Here is a 12,838-nt window from a genome sequence, read left to right on the forward strand (position 1 = left end):
CTATATTTGTATTTCCTTCATGACTACTGATATTGAGCAGGTTTTCATGTGCTCATTTGTCACTCTTATGTCTTCCTTGATGAAGTATTTGTTGAAATCTTTTGCCCCCTTTTTACTTAGTTATTTTCTTAGAACTGGATAGCGTTTTGAGTTCATTCTGGATACAAGTCCTTTATCTGGTATATGTTTTGCAAATATTTTCTCCTATTCTGTGACTTGTCTCTTCATTCTCTTAAAAATGTTCTTTGAGCCGAAACCGGTTTGGCTCAGTGGATAGAGCGTCGGCCTGCGGACTGAAGGGTCCCGGGTTCGATTCCGGTCAAGGGCATGTACCTTCGTTGTGGGCACATCCTCAGTGGGAGGTGTGCAGGAGGCAGCTGATCGATGTTTCTCTCTCATCGATGTTTCTAACTCTCTATCCTTCTCCCTTCCTCTCTGTAAAATATCAATAAAATATATTTTTTTAAAAAAATGTTCTTTGAGCCGAAACCGGTTTGGCTCAGTGGATAGAGCGTCGGCCTGCGGACTGAAAGGACCCGGGTTCGATTCCGGTCAAGGGCATGTACCTTGGTTGTGGGCACATCCCCAGTGGGAGGTGTGCAGGAGGCAGCTGATCGATGTTTCTCTCTCATCGATGTTTCTAACTCTCTATCCCTCTCCCTTCCTCTCTGTGAAATATCAATAAAATATATTTTTTTAAAAAATGTTCTTTGAGCCCTGACCGGTTTGGCTCAGTGGATAGAGCATCGGCCTGTGGACTGAAGGGTCCCAGGTTCGATTCCGGTCAGGGGCATGTGCCTTGGTTGCGGGCACATCCCCAGTGGGGGGTGTGCAAGAGGCAGCTGATCAATGTTTCTCTCTCATCGATGTTTATGACTCTCTGTCCCTCTCCCTTCCTCTCTGTAAAAAATCAATAAAATATATTTTAAAAAATGTTCTTTGAGGAGCAGTAAATTTTAAACTAGAGACAGAAAGCAGATCAGTGATTGCCTGGGCCCTGAGAGTGTGACAAAGATTGGCTGAAAATGTACAGGAGGAATTTTTCCCAGGTGTTTTATATGTTCTCTAACTGGATTGTGGTGATGATTGCAAAACTCTGTAGATTTACTAAGAATCATTGAATTTTACACTTAAAGCAAGTGAGATTTATGCAATGGTCTTTTAGTACAATTTTTTATATATATTTTATTTATTTTTTACAGAGAGGAAGGGAGAGGGATAGAGAGCCAGAAACATCGATGAGAGAGAAACATCGACCAGCTGCCTCCTGCACAACCCCCACTGGGGATGTGCCCGCAACCAGGGTACATGCCCTTGACCAGAATCGAACCTGGGACCCCTCAGTCCACAGGCCAATGCTCTATCCACTGAGCCAAACCGGTTAGGGCTTAGTACAATTTTAATTTTTTTTTTAATTATTAAGGTATGAAACCCTTGGGTGTGTCAGACACTATACTAACTGCAGGGTATAAAATGATGGTGAACAAAACATCCCCAGTCTTTATTCTCCTGCAGACGTGGCTAAACAAATACTATAAGTACTGCCCTGGCTGGTATGGCTCAGTTGGTTGAGCATTGTCTAGTGCACCGAAGGGTCACTGGTTCGATTCCCCAGTGAGGACACATACCCAAATTTCCAGTTCAATCCCTGGTTGGGGGGCAGGTACAGGAGGCAACTGATCAATGTTTTCCTCTCTCTGTTTCCCTCTCTCTATAAAATCAATAAGCATGTCCTCCGGCATGGATTTGTTTTAAAAGAAGATACTGCCAAACAGTTTTCCTACTGAATTCCAGTTGTTCCATGTGCTTGTGTTGGCAACTTAAAAAAAAAAACAAATCTGGAGGAGAAACCAAGATGGCGGCATAGGTAAACACCTGAACTTGCTGCCTCGCACAACCAACTTCAAAACTACAACTAAAAGACAAAACGGACATCATCCAGAACCACAGGAAGGCTGGCTGAGTGGAAATTCTACAACTAGAAGGGAAGAGAAAAGCACACTGAGACTCAGAGGAGCTGCGGAAGTAAAGTGCAGAGGTACAGAGGCGCACGGAGAGGGCTGGCAACTGAGGACAGCTGGCTTTTTCAATCTGCAGGTAGACACAAGCTCCCGACTGCTCTGAACTCCAGTTCTGGGTGAGACTCTGGGGACCCAGACTCATACGGGGAGAAACTGGACTGTCTGGCAGTGGGCAGAACTCGAGGGCGGTTTTCTCTCAGAGTTGCTTGCAGCGGTGACCGCGGAACACTGAGACCCAGGGCCGCTTAGGATAGGGCTGACGGGAAGCCATTACTGTCTGCTCCACCCTGAGACTCCGCCCCATCCAAGCTGAGCACAGAGGCTTTTGCAAGTCTTGTCTCATAACAGTGTCTCCAGCACAGAAGTTCTCCCAGTGTAGACACAGCTGATCCTCACAGCCAATTGGCCTGGAGATCAATTCCTCCCAGTGATACCAACAACAATCAAGGCTTAACTACAACAAGACTGTGCACACAGTCCACAAAGGGGTGCACCAAGAGTGTCCACCTCAGGTAACTGGGGAGGCTGAGCCACTGGGCCCTATAGGACACCTAGCACACAAAGCCACTCTATCAACTCAGGGAAGCAGCCAAAATGCAGAGACAAAGAAACAGGTCACAAATGAAAGAACTGGAGGAAAGCAAACTACTGGATATAGAGTTCAAAACCACGGTTATATAATTTTTCAAGAATTTTCTAGGAAAGGCCGATAAATTTAGCGAGACCCTCGAGGATATGAAAAAGGACCAACTAGAAATTAAGCATACACTGACTGAAATAAAAAATAATATACAGAGATCCAACAGCAGACTAGAGGATCGCAAGAATCAAGTCAAAGATTTGAAATACAAAGAAGCAAAAAACACCCAACCGGAAAAGCAAAAAGAAAAAAGAATCCAAAAATATGAAGATAGTGTAAGGAGCCTCTGGGACAACTTCAAGCGTACCAATGTCCGAATTATGGGGGTGCCAGAAGAAGAGAGAGAGCAAGATACTGAAAACCTATTTGAAGAAATAATGACCGAAAACTTCCCTCACCTGATGAAAGAAATAGACTTAAAAGTACAGAAAGCGAACAGAACCCCAAACAAAAGGAATCCAAAGAGGACCACACCAAGACACATCATAATTAAAATGCCAAGAGCAAAAGACAAAGAGAGAATATTAAAAGCAGCAAGAGAAAAACAGTTAATTACCTACAAGGGAGCACCCATATGATTGTCAGCTGATTTCTCAACAGAAACTATGCAGGCCAGAAGGGAGTGGCAAGAAATATTCAAAGTGATGAATAGCAAGAACCTACAACCAAGATTACTCTACCCAGCAAAGCAATCATTCAGAATTGAAGGTCAGATTAAGAGATTCACAGATAAGAAAAAGTTAAAGGAGTTCATCACCGCCAACCAGTATTATATGAAATGCTGAAAGGTATTCTTTAAGAGGAAGAAGAAAAAGGTAAAGATAAAAAATTATGAACAACAAATACATATCTATCAACAAGTGAATCTAAAAATCAAGTGAATAAAAAATCTGATGAACAGAATAAACTGGTGAATATTAATAGAATCAGGGGCATAGAAAGGGAGTGGACTGACAATTCTCTGGGGGTGGGGGAAGGGGTATGGGGGGTGGGGGAAGAGACTGGACAAAAATCATACACCTGTGGATGAGGACAGTGGGAGGGGTAAGGGCAGAGGGTGGGGTGGGAACTGGGTGGAGGGGAGCTATGGGGGGAAAAAAGAGGAACAATTGTAATAATCTGAACAATAAAGTTTTATTTTTTAAAAAAATCTTTATGCTACCAGTTTGTCACCTGTAACCTAGGCATCTTCAGTTCTCCAGGGAAAAAGATCTCTATGAGCTAAGTTCAGAGATCACCACTGTCAATGTCTTAAGACCTTGTCGTGTCTCCCACTCCTTGGAAAAAGCCAAACTGCTTAGCCTGGCATCAAACACCTCCTGTAGGCTGTGGCTCTACTGTTTTCTGCCTCTTCCCTTAAACCTTCACCGCCACTCTCCATATCTCCATCCCTGCCACTCTCAAGGTCCCAGAGGGCTGTCAGGATCTATTAAGACTGCATGCTGTGGAATGTGCTGTCCCCCCGGCCAATCTGTGTGCTTTCTCTCCCACTAAATTACCACCCTGAGTCCTTGGGATAGGTATCCTGCCTGCAGTCTCTCTACCCCAGGGCCAAGCATAATGCCTGGCATTCGGAACATAACTGTGCCAGGCCCTCTCTGGTGTCATTTTCTTTTAAATGCAGATCAGAGAGAAAAGGATCAATTTTAATATTATGCTGCTGCCCTCAATTGTTCTCTCCAGAAGCAACCACTGGCAACTTCCTTGTATATTCTTCCTGAGATATGCAATGAGTGTATAATTTCATATTCAATATACCTATATACTCAATAGATGCTATGGAAAAGCAAGGCTGAGGTGGACATAAGGAGTTGCTATTTTATTTTATTTTTTTAAATATATTTTATTGATTTTTTTACAGAGAGGAAGGGAGAGGGATAGAGAGTTAGAAACCTCGATGAGAGAGAAACATCGATCAGCTGCCTCCTGCACACCCCCCACTGGGGATGTGCCTGCAACCAAAGTACATGCCCTTGACCGGAATCGAACCTGGAACCCTTCAGCCCGCAGGCTGACACTCTATCCACTGAGCCAAACCAGCCAGGGCAGGAGCTGCTATTTTAAATGGAAAGGTCAGGAAAGGCCTCATTGAGAGGGTGACATCTGTGCAGACCGGAAGGAGGTTGAGGAAGAGAACTGCAGTGGTCTGAGGGAGCAACAGATGACGAGGCCCTGAAGCAAGGAGTGCCGTGCCTGTTTGTGGTTCAGAAGGTGGAACAGGGTGAGCAGTAGTGAAAATCATCGAAGGGGGCCAGATCAGAGGGCTGTATAAGCCACTCTAAGGATTTCAGGCTTTCTTGAATGAGAAGCGAAGGCACTAGAGTTATTGATCAAGAGTTAGTCTAATGACTTACAAAATTCTCTCCCTTAGTAAAGCGATGCCTCAATTTTTCTTTCCAATGGCTCGGTTTTCACTATGTGAAGATGCCATGGTTTATCTGGGCCCCTCAAATGATCGACATTTGGTCTAGCTCCAAGCTTTTGGGTTCCAAGTAGCCTATTGTTTCTTCCTCTCCAAGAATTCCAGCTGACAATTTTCCGATTAAACCCTTTTTCTATAATCACCCAACTCAATTCCATCTTTTACACGTAACTATTTCTTCACTTAAAAAACAAAACACAACAACAGAATAACGTACAGTCTCACTGATTCTGGGGTTCCTAGCTCAGACCCCCAAGTCAGAGGCCCTTATTTCACCTTTAAAAGGTGCTTATGTGAGCAGCGGTTAAAAACAGGCAGGAACTGAGTGGGTGTGCTTCCCGCTTCACTTAAGCGCTAGAGGGTGACCGTGGCTCAGGAACCCACAAGGCTCCTGAGTCGGCCCCTGTGCACCCCCCACTCCTGAATGGATGGGCGATCAAAAGGAAGCTACGCAGAAAGAGCAGACTCCGAACCACCTGGTTGGGGAACACCGCCGGAGTCGGCGGACGTCGCAAAGACCCGCGCCTGCGCAGTTGGCACCTCGCGAGTCGCCCGCTCCCGCTTTCCTTCCCACGACCTCCCTTCCGGCGCCTGCGCATTGAGACCAGCTTCCCGCCGGCCTGCGAAGCTAGAGACCCAACTATCCTTTCTTGCCGACTGAGGTGGGAGAAATGGATCCCACTTGCATCCATTCCCTCTCCCTTCTCAGTGTACGAGACTAGCTTTAAGTGTTTCATCGCCATTCACCCTGGATGGAAGGGAATGAATCCTTGTGGCACGCAGAGCTGGCAGGAGCCCAGGTATCCTGGAGCGCTGTGGGTGGGATCACGCACAGATCACGTGGCGGGCGTCCACCAATCGGCAGGCAGACCGCACTTTGCGGCTCGGCTTCAAACTGCCGTGAGGCGAGAACGGCCTCCGAGGCCCCGCCCCCCTCGCCTGGGTCTGGGGCCCCGCGAGTAGGCAGGCGGGAGTGGGGGCGCCGGGAGCGGGGGCGGGGCGCAGTGGTCGAGTGACGGCCCGCCTCACCTATTCAGGACGCGGACCGCAGCCGAGTGGGCCCCGCAGCCAATGGGAAGGGGCGGGGGCCGGCCCGGCCGGCGAGGAGGGGGAGCAAGCGGCCGGGGGACGCGGGGGGAGGAGAAGGCGGGCTCCCAATCCGGTTTCATCTGGTTCTCCCACTGCCCCCATCGCGGGTCCGAGCAGCTTGGGCGGCGGGAGACGCGGCAGCGGCCAGGCAACCCAGGTTCGCCAAGCCACTAGGCGCGCCGCGGCCCTCAGGCACCCAGCACGCGCCCGGCCCGCCGCCACGATGCCCAAGAGGAAGGTGAGCGGGGACCGCGGCCCGCACACGCCCCCTCGCCGCCCAGGCCTGCTGCGGCGCCCGCGAGGCCCAGGCCTGGCGCGGTCACGGCGGTGTGGGCCCAGGAGGCGCCCCGGGACCGGCGGCGGCGGGCGGGCGGGTAGGCGCACTGCGGCCTCGTGCGCGGTGCTGGGGAACGCGCGGTGCCCGCAGCTCCGGGGGTTGGGGGAGATTCGAACCGGCGGCGGGAAGCCCCTGACGTCAGCCGGGCATTGTTCTGCGGGCGGGCGGCCGCGGGGCGCCCGGCACTTTTGTTTGCGGGCTGCTCCCACTCGCGTGCGCTTCCTTCCACAGGTCAGCTCTGCGGAGGGGGCGGCCAAGGAGGAGGTAAGGGCCCTGCTCCTGGCCTTGGGGGAGGGGGCAGTCTGAGCTGCATCCTTCATTCGTCGCTCATTTTCCTTTTCTCTCCTAAAGCCGAAGAGGAGGTCGGCCAGGTTGTCAGCCGTAAGTAAAGCAAACCCCATCCCCGTTTGCTTCTCGTGGGATCGGACCCAGGGAAGAAACTCAGTGCTCCCCTTTGCCTTTCAGAAACCTGCTCCTGCGAAAGTGGAAGCGAAGCCCAAAAAGGCGGCAGGAAAGGTGGGTTCCCAGCTCACCTTAACGGGGCCCTCGTGTCTTCGCAGCGCTGCTGAACGCGGGACTTTTTCCTTAATAAAACGCTGTTGCCGGCGACTAAGGCGTTGATTTTTGGAAAGTTACATGTCAGTCTCCTGAAGTGTCGGAATTTTACCTTTTTTTTTCTTTTTTAAGCTTTACGTCTTACTAACTAAAGTAAACTTTTTTTTTCTGGTCTGAAATATGGACATAATTGTCCTGGCTTACGGGGGTGTAATGTGTCACATTAACGCTGCTGCAGAATTTAGGAAACTTAAGATGACTAAAAGTATTAAATATTAACTTGAGCTTGCCAAGGAAACCCTTCTTTGTGTTGTGTGCGTGTGTATAGTCAGTTCTTGCCCATGGTCGCATGCTTGTGTTTCTTTTGACAATAATAGCGAGGCTGGGACTGAGGCCAGGAGAAAAGGAATGTGTAAGTTTTTGCATGTAAAGTTTACAAGCCGAGGTAGCGGGTCATATCTTTGGTGTGTGGGTAGATCAAGAGTTGTGTTCTCTGAGAACATACTATTCTGAGAGTATTTCATTGGCAGTCATGTGTTGAGAAACCGTTTTTTTCTAAGTGTTAATCATGACACTTGCTGCTCTGCAAGAGATTGATGATCGCATTGCTCACATTGCAGGTCCTTGAAGTGAAGTTCCCGGGGATATGTACATGTGAAAGCTTAAGTTGGAAAGGCAGAACATATGTAAATCATTTGTAACTTTGTTTTTGGATATGGCAGTGAAATCACCCTCCGCTAAGCTCTCCGTGTTCTTCAAGGCGAGCACATGGTGTGATTAATTTCTGTCCACTCAGAACTTGAGAGTTTGGTATTTTCGATCCCTTCCCCCAAAAACGCCCCTTTTCTAAAAGCCTTTCTTTATTTAAACATTGTACAGAGCTGAGGGTAAAAATCTTAATTTTTCTTTAAAAGAAAGTTCTGTTTTGTGGTGGTTTTTTAAAGGGTGCAAGGAAGGTATGAACGTAGTAAGTTAGCTTAGAATTTGTCACACCAGAAGATAACACAGAAATTCTCTGTAAACAAAGTTTGAGTTCCCCATAAAGTTTTCTTGGCTGAAGAAAAAAAAGGTGGATCATGTTGCAAAATGTTGGCAAGAACAGTGTACTATTATTACCCATCTTTTATTTTTTGCTTTTTTTTTTTTAATTGTTGATTTCAGAGAAGGGAAAGGGAGCGAGAGAGAAACATCAATGATGAGAGAAAATCATTGATCAGCTGCGACTTGCATGCCCCCTACTGGGATGGGGCTCTATCAGCTGAGCCAAACTGGCTAGGGCTTATTCTTTGCTTTTTTTAATAAACCAGTTGGATTAAAGACCATGCTTACTTACCTCTTACATTGTTCTTTCTTTCCTTATCGACCTCTGTCTATATTTTGGTCTGCCTTGAAATTATTTTAATGTAAACAGTTCAATTTTAACTCCAGTTTGGGACATGAAATGTAATAAACATTTTATTTCCTTCCGCTCAGAGGTCAACAGGTAAGTCCTCGTCTCAGTGTTCCTTAAGGAGCAAGCCTGTCAGTTTGTCTTCCCAAAGGAAAAAGAGAGTCAGTGGCTTTTTCCTTTAGTTTATGTAATACATCTTTGGTTTTATAATTGATCTATTTGTTCCCATAATTAACCCATTTAAAGCCTTAAATGAAGGTAAAGCTTTTGATGTATTGATTACCATACCACAGGTTAGACATGCTGTTTTCAAAGCAGATATATCCAATATGTGCTCCTGACTTGGATAATTTCCTTAGAAGGATTTTGAAAGTAGAAGCATACATTAGAGAAATGTGTTAATTTATTTTGTTTCCTCTAGTTTTCTGGCTATTAATAGTTAAAAGTGGTATTATTTCAGCCCTAGCTGGTTTGGCTCAGCAGATAGAGGGTATTCAATTCTGGTCAAGGCCAGGTTGCGGGCTCAGTCCCCATTAGGGGGCGTGCAGGAGGCAGCCACTCAATGATTCTCATTGATGTTTCTCTCCCCTCTCCCTTCCTCTCTGAAATAAATTAAAAAACGTTTTAAAAATAAAATAAAAAGTGCTATTATTTCAGTCCACTTCATGGTAGCAACCTGTGGAACAGTGTTATCCCAAATATGTTTGTTTACCTAATTTAGTATTTATCCTAAAGGTATGGAATTAAGTCATCAAGCAATTTTTATGTATGGAATGCCACAACTGGTACAAAATACAGTGCACTGATTTTTCCCTCTTGGCATTGATGTTTGTGAGACCACATGCCTGCCTTTGTGGCCATTTAACTCAAGTATTGGGGGTATTGATCAGTATTGATAGGGGTCTTGATACAACTTCTGGTGACCTAATGTAATTTAATTTTGGTGTTGCTACATTATTTATAGGAAATGTTAAAATATTTGTTAAACTTTCCATTGATCGGTGGTATCCAAAAATATTGTTCTGTAGTGCTTTAAACGTGGCTTAAATTTTAAACGTATTTTATCATCATACTAATTAATATGTGTGCTTTCAGATTCTTCAAAACACCTAAATGATAACGATAAACTCAAAATTGATCCTTTTAGCTACTCATTATATGATAGTCAACCTGACCATACAACATCTTTCAGGTGAATGGGCTACTGTGAGGGTGATTGTCTTGTCAGCTCAGTGAACATTTGACTATTGTTTGATTATTGTTCATGCTTAAGAGAAGTTTGAGAGTTACCAGGGAAAGAGATCCCTCCAACTCATTTGTTCTGCCGTGAGGAAATTGAGAAAATAGTGGGTGATGAGGAAGGTGTGTGGGAGTCGTGTAGCTCAGGCCGTAGGTTTAAACGTCATTAAGGCTTGCTAGGCAGGTCCTGTTCCAGTTCTCCTTAGTGGACGTGGTTGTCCTGCTTACGGGGGGGCGAGGGGGGACCTTAAGGTGGCTCCTGTAAAAAGTGTCATGTGGCTCAGGCTGACGTGCAACAGAACATTAACATTGCAACTATTGTGGATACTCTCTCTCACAGGATAAGTCTGCGGACAAAAAAGTGCAAACGAAAGGAAAAAGGGGAGCAAAGGGGAAGCAGGCCGAAGTGGCTGACCAGGAACCTAAAGAAGATCTACCTGCGGAAAACGGAGAAACTAAAAACGAGGAGGTCGGAATGTTTGTTGTGGGTTTTTTTACTCTGACAGTAGATAGTAAGTTATGTAGCTGATAAGACAGTCTTTATTTTTTATATTAAATAGTTGGTGGCTCAGTGGTTGGCTGACATCCCATGTACAGAGAGGTCGCGTTCGATCCCCAGTAGGGGGGTGTGCAGAAGGCAGCTGATTGATGTTCCACTCATCTATTTTTCTGTATCTTTCTCCCTCTTCCACTCTCTAAAATCAATAAAAACATTTTAAAATATATAAATAATAAGTGGACTGCAAGGTTTTGATAACTTTTCTTAAGCCAGCTAAGCCTCTTTTTACATTATATTGGCTAAACTAGAAAAGATAAATAATTTAGGTACTTAATTTTAAGCTTTTCTATTTAAAGATCAAATTTTAATGTAATCATCCGCTTCTAAATTGTAAGATTTACAATCACAATATACTTTGAATTCCTAGTTCTAACTACAACATCTAATATATGATAGAAGAAGACATTACTAATCTAGTTATGAAGGAAGTATTGAATACATGTTATCAAACTACAGTTGATTCTTGTTACTCATGATGGTTATGTTTTAAGAGGTTCCTGTGAATACTGAACAGTTAGGGGAAATGCAGGGTTAGAATTCTTCAACGCTGATCATAACACTTCGATCAACTGATTATAACCTTATTTCATGTGTGTTTCTGTTTAATATATGTTGTCAGTACATTAGCATTGAACTCGGGGCCAACAGAATCAGCACTGTAACTCATGCCTACATGAAGCTATCTCCCCCCCCCCCCCCAATTGTATTTTCTCCATAAGACACATTACAACAGCATTCTTGCACTTGGCAATACAAGAAGACAGCTCTATACTTGTCTAGACAACATCATCCCCCACCGCTCTGCCCCTCCCCCCCCCCCCCCCCAAAAAAAAGAAATGTGTGGCACTAAATAGAGCGTGGAAAAGATGCTTGTTTACTGTGTTAGAGCTGAGACAAGAAGGCAGCACAAGCTCGGCTGGGAATGTGCGTGTTGGATGACTGAGATTATTGGTGTTAGCATGGAAGCACCGTGAATATTGATTGGGGGTTATAAATAAATTTTAGTGAGTGGGTGAATTATAAATAATGAGGATTGACTTCTTTTTTCTTTTTTGATCCTCACCTGAAGGTACATTTTTTTCATTTATTCTAGGGAGAGAGAGGGAAATAATCAGTTGGTTGCCTTCTGTGTGTGCCCTTACTGGGAATGGAACCTGCACCCCTTTGGTGCATGGGACAACACATCAACCAACTGACCCACACCGGCCAGGGCAAGAAATTACTGTATTTTTAAGACCTAAGAGTTATATGTATATATTAATGTTATATATGTAAAACTTATATTGTATTAAATTCTAATCTCAAAAATCATAGCAATGACACAGAAACCAAATGTTTAATCATTATTTTTCCTTTGATTTGCAGAGTCCAACCTCAGATGAAGCAGGAGAAAAAGAAGCCAAGTCTGATTAATGTCATATACCATGTCTTATCAGTGGTCCCTGTCTCCCTTCTTGTACAATCCAGAGGAATATTTTTATCAACTATTTTGTAAATGCAAGTTTTTTAGTAGCTCTAGAAACATTTTTAAGAAGGAGGGAATTCCACCTCATCCCATTTTTTTAAGTGTAAATGCTTTTTTTTAAGAGGTGAAATCATTTGCTGGTTGTTTATTTTTTGGTACAACCAGAAAATAGTGGGATATTGAATATGGGAGACTTTGATTGTCTTGGGTGTCAGCTTAACATTCCATAGATGGGGGTAATTTTTATATCCTATAATACAAAGCATACTAAATGGCAATTTGGAGTCAGTCATGCGTTTGCTATGTCTTGAACATTTTAAATTACTTCTATTCACATGTTTTTGGTAGAATTATTTCCTAAAGAAAACCACTCCTTGATCTTGGCTCTCCCTGTCAGAAGTTTGTGCATCTGTAACATCTTTGGTGTGGTAGTCCAGTTTTCCTAGTAACTTTGTCACTGTGCTGTGAAAGATTGAAAATTTGATTATGTAGTATATATGATATTAAATTGAATTAGTGGGACTTTGATGTAACAGCGTATCAACATTTGAAGATATTGGTACTTGATACTCTATTAAGGAAAGTTAGCCTCTAAATTTTAAGCTGGAAAGTCACTGGAATAACTGTTTAGAAAAGAATCACAATTACATGACTTTACATTTTTGGTACGTATGTTAAGAATTGTGTACAAATTGAAATGTCTGTGTACTGATCCTCAAAACAATAAAATCTCAATTATGAAAGAATTATTTGAGGCACATGGATTAAGTTCTGGCTTAAATTTTATTTAAATAAGTTCCATGTACTTCCAAAACTTGGTTAAAATGTAATTTTACTGTAAATTACTGGGATGTGAGGGCAGTCTGGGATGTGTGGGCGATCTGGCTGCGACATTTGTCACCCCATTGATCGCCAGGGTTGTAAATCACTTGAACACATCTACATTGTACTTTTGTTAATCCTTTCCCGAAGATACTTTTCCATTGGTTTTTATGAGAGAGTGAAAGGGAGGGGAGAGACCGAAACATCAATTGGTTGCCTCCCACGTGCGCCCTGGCAGGGACCAGGAATCTAACCTGTAACCTGTACCTGCCCTTGACCAAATCAAACCTGCAGCCCTT

At 44.3% G+C, this 12,838-nt stretch overlaps 1 protein-coding gene across 3 annotated transcripts; it reads left to right on the top strand.

Annotated features, from left to right (window-relative positions):
- Positions 1-5,672: 5,672 nt before the first annotated feature.
- On the top strand, positions 5,673-12,482 carry HMGN1 (high mobility group nucleosome binding domain 1). 3 transcript variants are annotated; one of them, XM_080655439.1, is made up of 7 exons: positions 5,673-5,883; positions 6,290-6,410; positions 6,741-6,773; positions 6,861-6,890; positions 6,975-7,025; positions 10,034-10,162; positions 11,618-12,482. In XM_080655439.1, the coding sequence occupies exons 1-7, from the start codon at positions 5,846-5,848 to the stop codon at positions 11,663-11,665; spliced, it is 450 nt and encodes a 149-aa protein (XP_080511565.1). In that variant the 5' UTR covers positions 5,673-5,845; the 3' UTR covers positions 11,666-12,482. The 3 variants fall into 3 exon arrangements, with proteins under 3 accessions (XP_080511565.1, XP_080511567.1, XP_080511566.1); XM_080655441.1 differs by lacking the exon at positions 6,290-6,410 and having other exon boundaries at positions 5,681-5,883; XM_080655440.1 differs by lacking the exon at positions 6,861-6,890 and having other exon boundaries at positions 5,705-5,883.
- Positions 12,483-12,838: the final 356 nt, after the last annotated feature.

This window comes from Plecotus auritus, assembly GCF_963455305.1.
Source record: "Plecotus auritus genome assembly, chromosome: 2".
Classification (NCBI taxonomy): domain Eukaryota; kingdom Metazoa; phylum Chordata; class Mammalia; order Chiroptera; family Vespertilionidae; genus Plecotus; species Plecotus auritus.

Bases quoted from the DNA above. Each gene is read 5' to 3' on its own strand.
- HMGN1 (XM_080655439.1), top strand. From the start codon at position 5,846: ATGAATCCTTGTGGCACGCAGAGCTGGCAGGAGCCCAG. The intron at 6,411-6,740 runs GTGAGCGGGGAC...TTCCTTCCACAG, and splicing joins CCACGATGCCCAAGAGGAAG to GTCAGCTCTGCGGAGGGGGC. The intron at 6,891-6,974 runs GTAAGTAAAGCA...TTTGCCTTTCAG, and splicing joins GGTCGGCCAGGTTGTCAGCC to AAACCTGCTCCTGCGAAAGT.